General features: G+C 37.2%; 1 protein-coding gene across 2 annotated transcripts; it reads right to left on the bottom strand.

Annotated features, from left to right (window-relative positions):
• Positions 1–1505: 1505 nt before the first annotated feature.
• ptpn5 (protein tyrosine phosphatase non-receptor type 5) lies at positions 1506–17718 on the bottom strand. 2 transcript variants are annotated; one of them, XM_016279965.1, is made up of 15 exons: positions 17237–17718; positions 14891–15005; positions 14751–14816; positions 12152–12350; positions 10772–10882; positions 10618–10695; positions 10244–10482; positions 8139–8325; positions 7965–8049; positions 7776–7855; positions 7215–7352; positions 6626–6736; positions 4832–4992; positions 4632–4745; positions 1506–3694 (listed from the first exon to the last, which is right to left on the bottom strand). In XM_016279965.1, the coding sequence occupies exons 4-15, from the start codon at positions 12317–12319 to the stop codon at positions 3601–3603; spliced, it is 1566 nt and encodes a 521-aa protein (XP_016135451.1). In that variant the 5' UTR covers positions 12320–12350; positions 14751–14816; positions 14891–15005; positions 17237–17718; the 3' UTR covers positions 1506–3600. The 2 variants fall into 2 exon arrangements, with proteins under 2 accessions (XP_016135451.1, XP_016135452.1); XM_016279966.1 differs by lacking the exon at positions 14891–15005.
• Between the last annotated feature and the right edge of the window lie 88 nt (positions 17719–17806).

Here is a 17806-nt window from a genome sequence, read left to right as displayed (position 1 = left end):
CAGCTGATAATGCATATCAGAGCAAAAATCAAGCCCTGAGGTCAAAAGAACTGCCTGTAGAGCTCAGAAACAGGTTTATGTCAAGCCACACATCGGGGGAAGAGTTCAGAAAAAAAATTCTGCTTCATTAAAGGTTCACTGAAGCATGTAGTCTCTGTTACCCTTAATGGAAGAAGTTTGAAACAACCAGGACTCTTCCTAGAGCAGGCCTCCTGGCCAAACTGAGCAACTGATGGAGAAGGGCTTTGGTTAGTGTGGTGACCAAGAACCTGATGGTCACTCTAGTTGAGCTCCATGATCATATGTGGAGATAGGAGAAATCTACAGAAGGACAAACACCACTGCAACACTCCACCAATCTGGGCTTTATGGCGGTTTGGCAAGACTAAATCCTCTCTTCAGTTAAGACACATGAAAACACACTTAGAATTTACAAAAAAGCACCTAAAGGACCCTCAGACTCTAAGAAACAGGATTCTCTGGTCTGATGAACCTCAACTCCAAGCATCATGTTTGAAGGAAACCAGGCACTGCTCATCACTTGCAGAGTACCATCCCAAAAGTAAAGTGTGCTGGTAGCAGCCTCATGCTGTGGGGCTGTTTTTCAGCAGCAGGGACTGAGGGACTCATCAGAGTAGAAGGAACGCTCAGTGCAGCAAAATATTGAGATAGCCTTAATGAAAACCTAGTCCAGATCATTCAGAACCTCAGACTGGGCAGAAGGTTCACCTTCCAACAAGACAATGACCCTAAGCACACAGCAAGAGTGGCTTATAGACAACTGTGTGAACGTCCTTGAGTGGCCCAGCCAGAGCCTGGGATTGAACCCAGGGAAATATTTCTGGAGAAACCTGAAAATGTGCATCTGCCCCCATCCAACCTGACAAAGCTTGAAAGGTGAAGAGGTGAGGAGAAGAATGGCAGATAATTGCCAAATACTGATATGCAAAGTTTGTCACATCAAACAAAAAAGACTTGAGGCTGTTAAGGTTCTTCAGCTGAACATTTAGTTAAAAGTATGAATACTTATGCAATGTACTTATTTCAGTTTTTTATTTTTAATACATTTACGAAGTTGTGACAGTTCTGTTTTGCTTTGTCATTATGGTGTATGGAGTGTAGATTGATGTGGGGGGAAAAAAAGTAATTTAAAGCAGTTTAACATAAGGCAGCAACATAACAAAATGTGAAAAAAATTAAGGGGTATGAATACTTTCGCAAGGCACTGTATATAATTTGTAGAGCTAGATTTAGATTTAGCTTTTAGTTTCATTTATTTATATACTGTATGTTCATATATATATATATAAGCATGTACACACACATATATATATATATATATATATATATATACTGTATATATAAGCGTGTACACACATATATATATATATATATATATATATATATATATATATATATATATATATATATATATATATATATATATATATATATATATATATATATATATATATATATATATATATACACATACATACATACATACACATTATGAAAAGGAGGCAAACAGTGGCATAAAATAATATACTAACATGCATGTAAGAAAAGATAACAAACTGATCAAGAAAGGTTGTGTAAGTCAGAGAACAGGTTTTACAGTGGGAATTCAGATTTTTCACTTTAAAAATATATAAATGCTGGTTTTATACATGTACACAATTCCACATGTTGGTGTTAAAACTTCAGTTTTCAAAGTTTGTAAATACAGAATTCAAATTGTTCAGGTTTTGCGGTATGGACCAATCACTACAGTCTTTGGCAGTGTAATAACAGCACAAAAACAGACAAAACTCTTTCAATAAATAGACTAATATGTTAGTTCATTAAAAACATAATAAAATTCAATTACTCTATACCAACTAAAACACGAAAGCAGTTCTGCAATAATAAAAAGACTATAACAGCAGCGATTAAAGCACGTGAATGAAAGTCATTCTCATTTCTGGCAAACTATCATGAGGCCTTGAACTAACAACACTTACCAAAAAAAAAGTACAATCTCTTGTGTAACGAGGAGGTGTTTTCAAGCTTCTGTAAACCTCCTAATTTCAGCTCAGAGCTGCCTGGAAGGAAACATAATTTTGAGGACATACGACTAGCTCAAGAACGACTGGAGACAATTAGGGTGGTAGCAGTACTGTCTAAAGAAATTCAGAGGAGAGCTTGCATTGGTACTTCCAGCTGGATCACACGAGTCTGTTGGACTGAAGATGCTTATTCCAACAGCAGACACTCTGCTTTTGCACATAATCACACACAGATGTCTGCTTCTAATTTAAACATTTCCTTGCTCATAATTAAAAAGAAGTTCAAAATGTACTTGCTCATGCAAACTGCAAGTCCCAGCAAAGCAGTACGAACTGCCAACTCAGGCAAATACTGATTATACGTCTTAACTAATCAGATACGCAGACCCACATATAACTAGAGTAAAACAAGCAGCGAAAATAAACAGAAAGTAGCAAAAAACATCACAACTATATATGTCCCATTGTCATGATTTCTGCTATTGATACAAGCTGTGATTTACAAATTTAACATTAGTTGGATACAGTGTTTCGGCATTTTGATACATAAAACCTTGAGGTGCAGCATCAATGCTTTTTAGAGTCCAACTAAAATGTTTCACACGATATAGCATCCGACAACACGCAAATCGAGAAGGCAAAGGTATGCTGAGGGAAAATGTACATCATTCTGTACGGAGATCAGTCTCTGTCCCTCTCTCAGTCTTACCGAATGAGATGATGACAGGCTGAAACACCACACTGCCTTTAGCTCTGCCCGACAACATTTACACACAACCATACGGACCCCAGTACGAACAGAAAGACACATATTAAGGCCATTTTGTATTAAATGTTATAGGCTAACCTCTTCTAGAGAACAACCGCACATCCGGAGTTAAAGTCTGATAATCATCGAACACATAGTAAACAGTACCTCTCTCTCCCCTTCTGTTTCTGCGACACTATCTCACACATACACATGCACACACAAACATACTGATGTTCAGATTGCCAAGAGGTTGATCTTTCAACCTATAAATGTACACGCACACTTTACAACAAATCTCATCTTAACACTGAGTTATAAATCCTGTAAAAATGTCTTAGCAGTAAAATGAAAATTGCTGTATTTGTCGGCTCAGAAATTGAGGAGGTCCCTAAACCTAATGTTAAATTTACATCATAAATGGAGGCCCTGGTGTCTGCTTGTTATTGTGTTCATACCACTGCATAAGAGGTATGCACGCATTCAAACATTGTCGCTTTTGAGCACTGATGGTCTGCTGAGCGTTAATATGTGGGCAGTACTTGTGTATGACATAACTGACCGCTTTATGTTACTGTTATGGTAAAGAAAAAAGACAAAGTAAATTTAATAACTGATTGGTGGGATTTAGGTATTGGAGATTGGACTCAGCTAAAATCTAATATTGGGTCTGCTCCTAAAACTTCTGTTGTGTTTGAAGACATGAGACATGAGGTACTGAGGGTCAGTCCCTGCCCCATGTGTTCGGATGAAGGTCAACTGCTCTGTGAGGAGTGGTGTGAAGGTTGTGCGCTCATGGAGGCTTTACTCTTCTGAGGTCTCCCGAAGCTGTCTTTCATACAGGCTGAGTACATGATGAACAAACTGATACTGCTCCGCTGTCTGGATCATGCCGCCTCTGAAATCACAGCAGCAACAACATGAGACCAACTATTAATGTGTACTTAAAGAGATAGTTCTCCCAAAAATGAAAATTCTGTCATTAATTACTCACCCTCATGTCTTTCCAAATCTGTAAGACCTTCTTTCATCTTCAGAACACAAATTAAGATATTTTTTATGAAATCTGAGAGCTCTCTGACCCTCCATAGACAGCAATGTAACTACCATGTGCAAGGTCCAGAAACATACTGTAGTAGGGAGGAACATTGTTAAAAAAGTCCATGTGACATCAGTGGTTCAAACGTAATTTTATGAAGCTACGAAGTACAAAAAAAAGTAAACAAAAATAACTTTATTCAACAATTCTTCTCTTCCGTGTTAATCTTCACCACCACTCATGAGAGTACTATGACACACGTGTGTGACGCTGCTGATGCAGGAACCTGAGTTCCGACATAAACCCGGATGCACTACAGCCGTTTTTGCAAGCAGATGAATACACACACATGCGTCGTGGTACTGTCGTGAATGCACGTCGAAGTCTGGCATGGAAGAGAAGAAATTGTTGAATAAAGTTGTTATTTTTGTACTACCTTTCTGGGCCTTAAACGTGGTAGTTTCATTACTGTCTATGCAGGGGCAGAAAGCAAAAATATCTTAATTTGTGTTCCAAAGATGAACGGTTTTATGGGTTTGGATAGACATGAGGGTGAGTAATTAATGACAGAATTTTCAGTTTTGGGTGAACTATCCCTTTAATAGCATCTAGCAGTGCAACCTGGCACTTAACAATAGCCTAATGTAACACCAACAGGTCTTGCGAGGATTTTTCTCCATGACTAAAGGTTGGCCCGGATACCACTGAGGCCAAACAACTAACATTTATTCTGCTGCTGTCTCAACTCAAATTGACACTTGTGTTTCAAAGGATGTACAGTATATCTATATTTTACCTGTCCAAGCGTAGCTGGCTAGTAGTCTGCAGGATGTCAACCACCCCTTCATTGCTTAGCTGCTGGCACAAGATAGAGGTAGCAATGAAACAGCCAGTGCGTCCAATCCCTGCACTAAGAGTAGAGAAAACGATGTTTAAATATATTAGCTTTTTCTTCTTACTGTCACTTTAACAACTTTTTTGAAAAGTGTGTGTTACCTGCAGTGGACAATGACAGGGCCACTGTTGGGCGGAGCCTGTTTCCTCGCTTCCTCCACTTCCCTAACCAACTCCAAAAGAGGCGGGGCCTTGTCTGGCGTTTTCTGATCTGGCCAGGATGTGTACCAGTACTGTCTGAGAGTGCGCTCCTCACCCTCACTCTACACACAAACATTCACCAACTTGTTAATAAACATTTACAGTTCAGTAAAGCCGGGTGCACACTCAAATTTGACCATTTGATTTGGCCATCTGAGAAAAATCCTACAAGATTCCTCTTATTCAAGGTCAAAAGCTGTAGCCTTTGATCACTAGTTTAACATGTGTGCTGAAAGCCGATGGATGACCATTGCAACCTGATGAAATTCTGTCAGAACTTTTGAGGCACATCCTGCAGTATGGCTTCTCCTGTGACAACTGTGAAATCAAGAACCTTTAGGAGCACAGAAAAAACACCCTTTGCTCCACACACATCACCGTCCGTCACAAAACATGTCAAGGATTGACTATGTAAATCCTATGTCTATGCCCATTTTTAATGAGACTTGACTGTTATACAGTCTGACAACTGAAATTCCTGTGTAACATGGCTTATACTTGGGATCCTGTTCGTACAATCTGACAAGCAACAATTGTAAAACACTCATAAATCACAAAGTGTGTACCAGGCTTAACACACATGTATTACACAGGAGCGTTTCTAGCCTTCATCAGTACTGGGGTTCTGTTCAAATGAATTAAACTGAATCAAGAACAATTTCAGATCTTTTTGCAAACCCATTTGACTGATCAATAATGATTCACAAATGTCTAGTTCTGATTCCAAACAACTGAGAGAAGACACATAAACATGATTGTTGAAATATTATCAGGGAAAATGATTATCAGGTTGATAATGTTCAACATCATATATACATACCAAATGATGCTCATACTAACACATATACACATTCTTTGATATATCTCTTTAAGATATCTTACACAGAGTTTTTGATTAACTATATTTCCTTCAATTATGTGAAACACTGCATTTCTAAGAATATTTGTTGCCATGACAGCCATGCCTCCAGAGGAAACAGTAGAAAACAGAAGCAAAAAAATATTGCGCTCAACCTGGACTTCTCTCTTTCTGTCCTTCTCATCTTTCTTGTCTTTCACACACTTTTAGAAGGTTAGACTCTTCTGTAAATATTAGTCTTGTCTTTATTAGTTATACTACATTGTAATGTCTACATGAAACTGAATAAAGAAATTGTATTTGTAATTGTAGAAATTACTTTTTAAAAAGTGATGGCTTTTAAAAACAGCACGTAATCTGCATTCTCAGATTTCACTTTTTTTGGTCTCTGGATTCTAGTTTAAAAGAGGATGCAAAATATGATACAGTCAGTTGTCTTGTCTTTCATGGGCTATAAAGTTATTCAATGTTGCTGCAATGTTGTAATGCAACATTAACCTATAGGTGGCACTGTCACCAAACTGCTGGAGTACCCTCAGGGCACAGTCACAATGACATGTGCATCATTTTGTTTCAATAGACCAAGAAATTACCAAGATACAGCCTTCCTATACTCAACTTTCAAAATTCTATTCTTTCAGTTAGTATCATTTTGCCATATTTTTGGTAAAAATGTAACAGATCAAATTAAACAAGTTAATACATTAAGATTCCTTTAGTTATTAATTTGCACATAAAACACTAAAAATGCAAGTCAGTTATTTTTATTAAAACTTTTCAACATAAGCGTCCTAAACATAATCACATGAACACACACACTCAAACACAAAACAAACCTTCACAGTGAAAATCCTTAGACTGTAGTCATCTGCCTGGATGACCTGTTTGACAGTGATCTCGATATCTTCACAGATGACACTGTCCTCTGGCCAGTATTCTGTGCATTTCTGTGGGACACACACACACACACACACAAATGTTTTATTTGATTCATATATAATATATGTTTTATTCAGTCCATCAAAGCCCATTTTAAACCGTTCAGAAAAAATTCTATTCATGATTTCTGATAACTCACTGGAATTCACCTAAATATTTCAAGGCATGTACTGTAGAGTCAAAATCACCTCAACCCTGGTGTCTTTATTTACTTTTTGACTTCTGCAAAATACCTAAAGTTGCAAATTAACATTTGAGTATATGATAAGTAGTTTGATGTTCAGCCTGAGTTTGTGCTAAGTATCGAATAGTGACAGGACTACGGGTTGGACAAGAAGAACTATTTGGTGTTAATTCAAGTTTGCATTACCCTGATAATTAAGGAGAGAATACATATTAATTATTAAAATATCTCAAAGATGTTTAATTGCTAAGCATGAAAGAATAATTCCTCCCAATCATGTGATATGTGTGTAATATAAAGACCTCATTTTTTTCTTCAATGTTGGTGATCATGACAATAAGGGGACAGTGCTCCTGCCAAACCATCCTCCAGAAATCCCCCACTGTGTTTACAGTTGGACCCTGTGTAGCAATGTATGCCTTTTCTTTCCCTCCATAGCCCTAAAGAAAAAAGTTTGAAAGAAAGAAGAAAATTTGAACAACCTTATATGGCTGATTGATTAGAGAGCCTTAACTTTTCAGCCTATAGCATTTCTATGTGATCAGAAATACTGCACACATCTGCAAAACCACATCAAATTATTATTTTTCAAACATTATACAGTCTCCTAATAGTTTGTGATCTCAGAATAAATCATAAAAGCTATGACATAGGGCTCATATATTTATTACCTTAAAATGTTACTGAAATATAGCAAAAAAAACTAAAAAAATCTATTTTAGGACAATGCTAAATTATTAACAACTCAAAAAATGTGGTTGTTTCATCACAAACTAATTTATTCAGTTCATTAAAAATGAACACATCACAGCTTACATCAATATGCAAAATAAGATTTTCATTTGACGCTAACACATACTCACCTTCAAATAATTAGCGTTGACGTAGGTGCTGAGAAAATCACCTTCTTCTTTTGCTTTTAAGCAAACTCTGCTGTGTGTGTCTGCAATTTAGAGTTAAGATCTTACACATTCAAAGACATGCCAATATCATCAGTAACAAACCTCATCAGCCATTTCCACATTTTACTGTATGCAGAGTATTATACACACTTGGTAGTATGGTTTTGTAGCGATTCTTCCTCACCACGCCAGGAAAACTGTATTCTTTAGGGTCCACGAAGTTCATGGGTGTTTCCTGTTTCCACCAGAATTACAAGAGAAGTGCTGTCATGTTACGATCACTGTTTTATATTGTACATGGATGTTACTGTGAGTGGCACTCACATAGAACTCGGCCTGCAGCGCAGCGTCGTCCAGTGCGCGCTTGTGCAGCTGCTCGGGGGTGAGCAGGTTGGATGCGTTCTGCAGGTATTCCTGTGCGCTCTGCTCTCTAGGGGACAGCAGCGCTCCATAGGGCTCTGTAGTACCAGGTGTGCACATGTCCAACGTCAGCGACACGTTAGAACCTCTCCTGAAAATCACAACAGAGTTTTTGTGACAATGTAATTTGAATATACAATGTAAATTCAGATGCATTCAGAGTTTTTCAAGGGCTAAAGCCTTTTCAGGTTCTTTATTAAAACTTAAAATTAGTAAAATTAGTGCGAACAGGTCATGACTACTTTGACTACTTTTCTTTTTTTATAGTAGTTTCTGATTTATGCACTTTAGGATATGAAATTCTGAATACATGAAAAGGGAATTCATCTGTGTTAAAATATTTATTTAAAGTTGCCTTTAAATATTAAACAATTGCTTTTCCATGTTTAATTATGACACAAGTTTTGAGAGAGGCGGGGCATAGAGGACCTACAATAATGTACAGTATTTGAAAAATAATGTGTTTTTTGAACATTAAAGCATGTCAACATATTCTGTTACACCAAATACACAAAATAATGATCTTTAAAATAGCATCATATGACCCCTTTAAAGAAAATCACTGCCGTTTGGCAAATAAATGTACGTACTTATTCCTAACTCTTTAAGCTTTAAGTTACATTTCAAATAACAAGGGATCAACTTATAATCATGTTTATATGAATTATCCCGTGAACTTATTCTCTCAAATGGCCTTGGTATGCGGAGCATTCGCAGCTTATATGGACGGAACGCCACTGATATATGTATTTCTTTAAGCAACAGACAAGAAAGAATGAAAGAGTACATGAACAAGATGTTTATTTGCTCTATTACTATGGAGGACGAAACCTGCAAAAACAAATAAATAAATAAATACACAATAAACCACTTCATACCAGTCATCTCACGATGACCATGGGATGCTGATATTACAGTTGTCTCTAGCTGGAGACTCAATCGGGTAACAAAAAATTACGTCAGGAAACGACACTGGCCATTTCTTTAGGTCATTTGTAAAGTCACAATTACTGTACGGACAGTACAGCCCAGTTTTTTATGTATCTTGCTCAGTTAAACGGAAAAAGTGACTTTACGTAGGCCATACTGGATTAACACCATGCATTTCCTGTCAGCTTGAAAGCCGCGCCCCCAGCTATGACTTGACCCCGACCAAGTTCATGGTTGACACCCTCTCATTAGCATGTTGTGCAGAGGAAAAATAAATGTGGAACTACATTCAGAAATAAATGAGTGATCAAAGGAAAATAAATAGGATGAGTTTAGCATTTCCTTAAACATTTTCCATTTGTCCACCAATTTATTTAATTTATTTGCCTACTTTAATCACGTTTAATTATTTCTACATGTATTTAAACAAGAATTTGTGAATTTATACAGACATTTATTTATTTATTTGCATATTTATTTATTTATTTGTGTATTTATTTATTTATTTATTGTTTTTGCAGGTTTCGTCCTCCATATATTACAGGCTGAATCTGTAGCCATTAGAAATTAGAGGCAACCACTGAATTTTAATCACAATCCAAAGATGCATGGGCAGTTATTTTATATATATATATATAAATTAGGTATGTACAAAATATGTACAATTTCAAGATTTCAAGCAAACAGAATGGTCTGACTTCAGCTTTGTGAAGATATGCTAAAAATGCTAATTTACTCTCTGACAGCAGGTGGCGCTTATGGAATAGCAGTGCTAAAACTTTATCTTGGTGACCACTGTAAACAAAGCAGCTGTGCTTATAAAGACATAAGATGAAAAGAAAATGCCTTTCGAAACTTTTCTGAAGACAGTCTGTTAATAAAGACCAGAGTCGGGACACGAGAATAGATGCGCTAGCATAGAAAATTCTGTAGAGGCACAGCAAGCTGACTTTTCTCTATGCTCAAAATGCATGGGGGTTTATATGAATGTATCAATGAAGGGAACTCGGTATATCAGATTGCCAATCTGGCAATGTAATATACATCAAATTCAATGCATACAGATGTGATTTTCTTACCTTTCCTGCAAGCCCACAGGTTTGACAGTGAGAGTGACAGGGTCAGCCTCGGTCTTCATGTCCATAAAGCAGTCAAACACGGGCGTCTCCGGAACAGCATCCAGCTCGTAGAAATCCTCCTGTTTAGCATCTGTCCATTCTGAATATGTAAAGGAGGGCTGCCTGCTCATGGACTGACGACGGTCATCAGGGAAGCAAGATGGGTTACCAGGCACCAGGGTTTTAATGCAGAACAGCGTCTGTTGTGACAGCAAGTGAGGGGAGAAAGGAAAGTTCAAGCACATGCTGTAGTGCATTTATACAAGTTATTTTATAAACAGGCGAAACTAAAGCTCTGAGTAACAAAAAGACAAAAACATAAAGAACATACTCACTCCAGTACCAAGGATGACTACACCTAAGATGAGTGTGGCTATGAGGGGCAACAAGCTTTCCACCCTCCATATCTCCATCTGCAGACAATGAACAACATATGATATAAAATTCTCTTTCACATCAGAGAAGATATTTCAGTTTAAGCTCTATTACTTGTTGATCATAGGCATCACTGGTGGAGAGAAGGTACTGAAGGAGATCCAAAACTTTATGTGCTGCTGGAAAAGCCCTGTATCCATTCAGCATGTAAAGGACCCACAAACCCTGAACACATCAACAAAACACACTTATTATTACACACAAACTCTTGAATACACAACAGTGACTTACATATCAACAACTAGGGGTGGCAAAGAAAGATATGAGACATTGGATATGAATTACTAAATGTGTTTTGGTATTTTGCCACAAGCTTAATTTCAAATTAATAAATAAAAAATATTTTGCAAATAGACTACCGTTCAAAAGTTTAGGATTGGCAAGATTTTTTTGTATTGTTTTTGAAAGAAGTGTCTTGTGTTCAAGGCTACATTTATTTGATCAAATAGTAAAAACAGTAATATTGTGAAATATAATAATACAAATTATAATAACTGTTTTTTAAATGTAATTTTTCCTGTGATTGCAAAGCTGAATTTTCATCAGCCGTTACTCCAGTCTTTAGTGTCACACAGTCCTTCAGAAATCATTCTAATATGCTGAACTGCTGCTCAAAAACAGTTGTGCTGCAAACTTTACTTAAAGCTCTTATGTGTAATGCATTATAGAAGTAATTTTGATGCATTAATTATGCCTTGTAATGCACCTTATAATGCATTGTACAATCTCATGAATAGTTGTAACCCCAGTTAATACAAATATAACACTTATCATTTCATTGTTACACTATGCATTTTAAATTTGCTTATAATTATTTATGACAAGATATAAATCTAATACAAAGCACATTACGAATAATTATAATGCATTATACCATGATAAAGCCATGATGCATTTTTCAGGATTCTTTGATGAAGTTCAAAAGAATAGCGTTTATTTGAAATTGAATTCTTTGTAACATTAAATTATTTTATTATCACTTCTGATCAAGATAATGCAGCCTCACTGAATAGAATATTAAAAGTATAAAGGTACTGACCCCAAATTTTTGAACGGTAGTTTATGTGTATACATAAGCCTTGCACAGCTGTTTGCCAGTTTGTCAGACAGGAAGGCATGCTGTGCAGTTATTGACTATAGGGTCGATCACAGCAGACCCCGGAACAGCCTGTTTTTCTATACTTATATGCACAAACACATTCAAACGCAAAGAAAAACAAAATGATCAACTGCTTAATTACTGTACATCTAAAAGCCAAATTTGCCACTTATAGACAAAACCAGAACATAGGTATAACTGAAACACACTCTCACACATAAAGCAATAAAAATCAATGAATAGTTAATGGTGTACTGTGCACATCTGCATAAAGTGTGATATGTACGTGTCAAGGAATTATTTGTTAATTATTTGAGAAATGTGCATAAACTCACTGTGAGTTGAGACAGTGTGTACAGCAGGAGGAAAGCGCCAGCCGTAACACTTGCTTTCAATACTCTTTCCCATAGAGCAACCCCAACCCCTGGCAGGGGATTGTGGGGAAGTGGGGTGGCACTCTCCTTCTCTTTGGGTGAGTCCTCTCCAACGGGGGCTTCTGCCATGCTGCTCTTAAAACGTTCTGTCTTTAAACAGCTGAAACAGACACAGAGAAAACCATGTCAGAAGATAATATAATGTATGTAAAATACACAGCGAAAACAAAAGGAACAGCTAATTTAGTGCAAACAGCAATGGCAGTAATGCAGCTGAACGTAATCACAGAGTAGTACACTACAGCTTCTGCAGTACAGTCTCATAATTCATGGCATTGCTGTGGGCGGAATGACACATTTAGAGGTGGACTATGCAAATGAGACAGTGCTGCGGACATAACGCTAACACGGGGTGTTATGCCATATACAGTGTGAACAGCACTGTCTAATCACAAGATCCATTATGATTAGCATTAAGAAAAGATTTGAGGTTTGAACAGCAGTGAGTAACGTTATTCTAATTACATTATATTCACCACCTAATTTTGCATGATTACTGTTAGTCTTCTGCATTATTTTGTGTTAATTTAATGAGAACCATTGACCATATGGAAGCATATTCTTTTGTTGGGTTTCAAGCCATTTTAAAGTCAGCTCATTTAAACTGAAATATTCTCACATCATTTGAGAGTTACTGCTGATCAAATTTTTATCACTTTCTTTGTTCACAGCAGAAATGCTTATGACACATTGTGTTTAATATTTAAACACTTCACTCTGCACTGTGACTATCACTTTTCAAAAATTAAAGGTGTACAATATCACTGCTTTGTCAAAGTTAAAGCAGAGTTTCAACAAAATCCCGACTGAGATTCAACCATGAATAAACCAGCCAATATCATTTTGTTAAATCCATAATCCATAAATCCATGCAAAAAGTAAAATGGAAACCAGTAATCAATTCATTAGTCAAAGGCTTTGCTGGAATATTGTATAGATACTACATTACATTTAGAAAGTACCTACAATGCTTTACTTTGATAAATAATACGTAAAATACTAATTAATTTAGGAAAATAAAAATATATTTGCGATACATTTTTCAGTTTTGTCATTGGTCTAGAGAATAACTATATCTGCTAGTAAATCTACCCTATACAGTTGTCTTAAGAAAAGCTTTTGTTCTTACTAGAATGACGTTATTAGCCATGTGTTGATTTTGATGTACATTAATCTTTGTCCTAAACAGTGACCATTTTAATTTATAAAATACAATAAAGCTTTTATATTAATTTATGTAAATGTAAATATTCTAAAACTTTAGTTTTAAAGAAACTTACTTATATTTTGGTATAGGCAGTATGGTAACTATATATATATACTTTCTGCTTTTACATACAGTATATATATATATATATATATATATATATATATATATATATATATATATATATATGTACTGTATTTAAAAGCAAAAAGTCAGACAGAGATGCCTGTGTGTCACCTTTAGTGCAGAGTCAACATTCAGTGCTGGAGTGGATCACTCTGATCAATACTCCAGCTCCACACACACACACACACACACACACACACACACACACACAAACACTGAGGCTGCATTTACAAGAAAAACAGTCACTTCAGCAACAAACACACCCGTCCCCTGTCTTTCACTCCTTTATCTCTCTCTGACCCTCATCTCATCTCATCACTCCTCTTCTCTGGATTTCTCCTTTCCTCTCTTCTTTTCCCTATTTCTTTCTGCTTTCACCTTTCTTTAATGTTTACCCCTCTCTCTTCATACCTCTGACCCTCATCAGTGAATGGTTTTCTTCTATTCATTTCACCTTTATCCATCTTTAACTCCCCCTTCTTCTTTTACCTCTCTTCTCTGATGAATTTTATTAATTTATTTATTCCTATACTCTATTCATGCTGCAGCTGGATGCTCTTGAATTATCAGAATGAGCTATAAAGAGAAGAGATCGCTGTGTCAACAATAATGAACTTGTTATTTAAATGAATATATCTTATTACTATTATTTATAGCTGTTTTTTTATATTTAAATATATTTACAAACGTATCTTAATTATTAAAACTTAACTTTTGTTAAGCCAAACTAAAAACAGTTGTGTGCTAGTGTTGTGTATATACAAAAGATTCATAAACCACACCACAATCAAAAATATTCTCTTTTTTGAAGAAGTATGTGCTGGTCTTTTCATTTTCACAAATGTAAAACATCAGATTTTAAAATTACAACCTCAGTTCCTTTCTTAATGAAATACACTGCACATACACAACAATAATGAACTTGTTATTTAAATGAATATATCTTATTACTATTATTTATAGCTGTTTTTTTTTATATTTAAATATATTTACAAACGTATCTTAATTATTAAAACGTAACTTTTGTTAAGCCAAACTAAAAACACTTGTGTGCTAGTGTTGTGTATATACAAAAGATTCATAAACCACACCACAATCAAAAATATTCTCTTTTTTGAAGAAGAAAAAAAACGGACATAATTCATAAAGAAAAAATAAAGGACTTACTGTATAAAAAAGCAAAGTTAGGCTCACATGACAGTGACAAACACCTCTCTCGGGACCTAAAACAAACTAGGAGTAGTGAGAAGAAAAATTAGGAAAATAGAAATTATTTGCATTGCATTAAAATGGATGATTATTCTTACTCATGCAGCTCTGTACGGAGCGCTACAGATGGCGATACAAGCAGAGGACACTGCGTGCCAAGTCAACCAACAGGAGTCACTGAGTGGTTTCGAATAAATAGCCCTCCATGTGTGTCTATCACAGAAAAATGACAGGTGGTCAAAATATAGCAGGAGACATGAATCCAAGCAAGACATCCAGGAATTAAACACAGTCTAAGCAACAGGCTAGACAAAAGGACAGAAAACAATGAAGAACTTAAGGTCTGTGGAGAACGTATCTAAAAGCCGAACACACATTCAGTCTTCTCCTCTACGATCAGTAAACAATAGCTGCAGAGGTCTGGTCTGGTGATGACGTGATCTACATTGGCATGGGGGTAACCATGGAAACAAATACACTCAGCAGCAAATGGTTTATATAGAACCACAATCAACACCCCCCTCAACACACACACACACACACACACACAGATATACGCACTCTAACACCCACACACACAGACACGCAAAGGGATCATGCAGCACAGCAGACCCAATCCATAGTGGAATAAAAAGTAGAAACACAGTTCCCATCTGGCTCGTGCAACATTTAAAGGCATTTCCTGGCTTTTGTGTTTGAAACAAATACGAAATCCATTTATTTTTTCCCACTGAGATGCAAATTCATTGTACTGAGCTTTTTAAAGCCGCAATCTCTAGCTAGCCAACCCGAAACTCTACACACAAACACACATTAACAGCATAAACTAAACACACACATATTCCACGGCCTCCACACTGTAAAATAAGGCAGACTCTACATCCTACACACTATGATGAACTATAGTCTGAGATTAAAACAAAGTTAATATGTCAGCAACACTTTTAACAACAACAATGGACAGCAATAACTGTTGGCCTTTTATTTTCGGACACATTAGAAGTCTGGATCCATAAAGGAAAACATTTTTCCCCTGCAATGAATTAGCTAATGGAAATACTGATTTTTCTATGTTGATAGTTTTGATGAAAGAGAACAGGGTGCACCACGGCCTCCACACTGTAAAATAAGGCAGACTCTACATCCTACACACTATGATGAACTATAGTCTGAGATTAAAACAAAGTTAATATGTCAGCAACACTTTTAACAACAACAATGGACAGCAATAACTGTTGGCCTTTTATTTTCGGACACATTAGAAGTCTGGATCCATAAAGGAAACATTTTTCCCCTGCAATGAATTAGCTAATGGAAATACTGATTTTTCTATGTTGATAGTTTTGATGAAAGAGAACAGGGTGCAAGAGAGAGAGAGAGAGATTACCTGCATAACAGCAGCCCTACACTATAGGGCCGGTGTTTAATTGTGCTTGCTCGTATAAGAGGATTATGCTTTATGCTGGATGAGTTAAATCAGTGTGTTTTTGTTCTGCAGACTGGGCCCATTATTGCGCCGCACCTTTGGATTTCCATGAATGGGAGTTCCAAAAAACCCACCTCTCCGTCTCGTTCTCCACCTCTGAAACGCATAGTTGATGTGATTAACTGGTTGTATACATTTCAGAGAAAGAAATGACAAAGACAGGGACACAGATGGGAGAGAAAGAGTGAGAGAGGGAGTGAGAGAGGCTGAAATCATGGGCAGAGGATTATTTGGACCAGTCTCCCTCCCCATACGATATAAGTCTCATTGGCTTAATACATTGACTAAAAGCAAACCTCCCTTCCTAAAAATAATTCCTGCACTAATAGATTACATTGACCCAAAAGTCTGAATTATTCAAACAAAAGGTCAAAAAAGCTGAAAATATAATAGTCTGACTGCATAGAGCCCCCACACACATATGCAAGCAATCAGTTACACACACACACACAGGATGGCAGCCTATCAGGAGAATATCGGGCACATAGCAGAATGAGATAGTCTACACTTGTTGAATGCCATTTAAGGATCACAAATGCGTCCCTCTATCTCCCAAAAATCCATCTAATGGGTTCTGTGAAATTATCTTCTTTAACTATAAACATACTGATAAGTGCATCTGTTTTTCGTCCCCATAACCATAAAGACCATTTCCTTCAACTGACCGCCAGTCATTGTGTTCACCAACTAAAGACCACCAAATGTTTACTTGTTATAGCTTGAATGACACATCCCAACGGTGAAGTCTTTTTTAAGAACGGAACAGCCAGTATAAATATGCGTACAGGCACCATACTGAAAGACCTCGCTCATTGACTCGCTTCGCCTCTTCATTGAGAACAACACTGCGTCGACTGAGCATCCTCAAACACACCTCGCGAGCTTCCACAGCATGAAATGGACACTGAATAATAGTGCAAACCGCACCGAATACGGCAAAATACGGATGCGCTCTTACCTCTCAGATGGGTGAAAGCGGTGGAAATGAGCGCGGAGATTCGCGCAGCATCATTAATATTCACATCACAGCGCTCGCGGAGACGCGCGCGGAGGAAGAGCAGGCAGCGGGAGACGCTGCAGAGCCGAGCAGCGGCCCTCCATGTGAGCCCGCCTCTCTCCACTGACAATCACAACAAGGAGGGTCTGAGTGCGTGCGTGGCTTAATATGCGCCGTCTCTCTCTTCCGAGTATATTTTTGTTTCGTGAGATCCCTTTTGTGTGCTTTTCAATAGGTGTTGGCGTGTGAGGTATTGTCTTTCGTTTCGCGAGGCGGATGGTGCGATGCTTCGCTTCAGGTGGCAGCTGGAGGTGTAACCTAGGCAACGTGTCTCGGGGTAGAATGGGATGGAGAGGGATGCGCTTTAGTGCCCTCTCTTCTCTCCAGTCCCCTCAGCACTCACATTAGCAACTGCGTCATTTCCTAAAGCAAATGCAAGCACGTACTGGTTGTTTTGCACCTCCGAGGGTCTGTCACCAGGGCCGTTTCTAGCCAATTTGACGCCCTAGGCGAAATCCCTATTGCCCCCCC

This window comes from Sinocyclocheilus grahami, unplaced genomic scaffold, assembly GCF_001515645.1.
Source record: "Sinocyclocheilus grahami isolate Dianchi unplaced genomic scaffold, SAMN03320097.WGS_v1.1 scaffold136.1, whole genome shotgun sequence".
NCBI lineage: Eukaryota > Metazoa > Chordata > Actinopteri > Cypriniformes > Cyprinidae > Sinocyclocheilus > Sinocyclocheilus grahami.
Note: the sequence above shows the minus strand (reverse complement) of the source record. Positions and strands in the feature narration are given on the sequence as shown.

Coding starts and splice junctions, on each gene's coding strand:
- ptpn5 (XM_016279965.1), bottom strand. CDS start 12,319: ATGGCAGAAGCCCCCGTTGGAGAGGACTCACCCAAAGAGAAGGAGAGT. Junction 8,050..8,138: donor CGCTGCAGGCCGAGTTCTAT/GTGAGTGCCACT, acceptor TGGTGGAAACAG/GAAACACCCATGAACTTCGT. Junction 7,353..7,775: donor TCAACGCTAATTATTTGAAG/GTGAGTATGTGT, acceptor TTTTTTCTTTAG/GGCTATGGAGGGAAAGAAAA.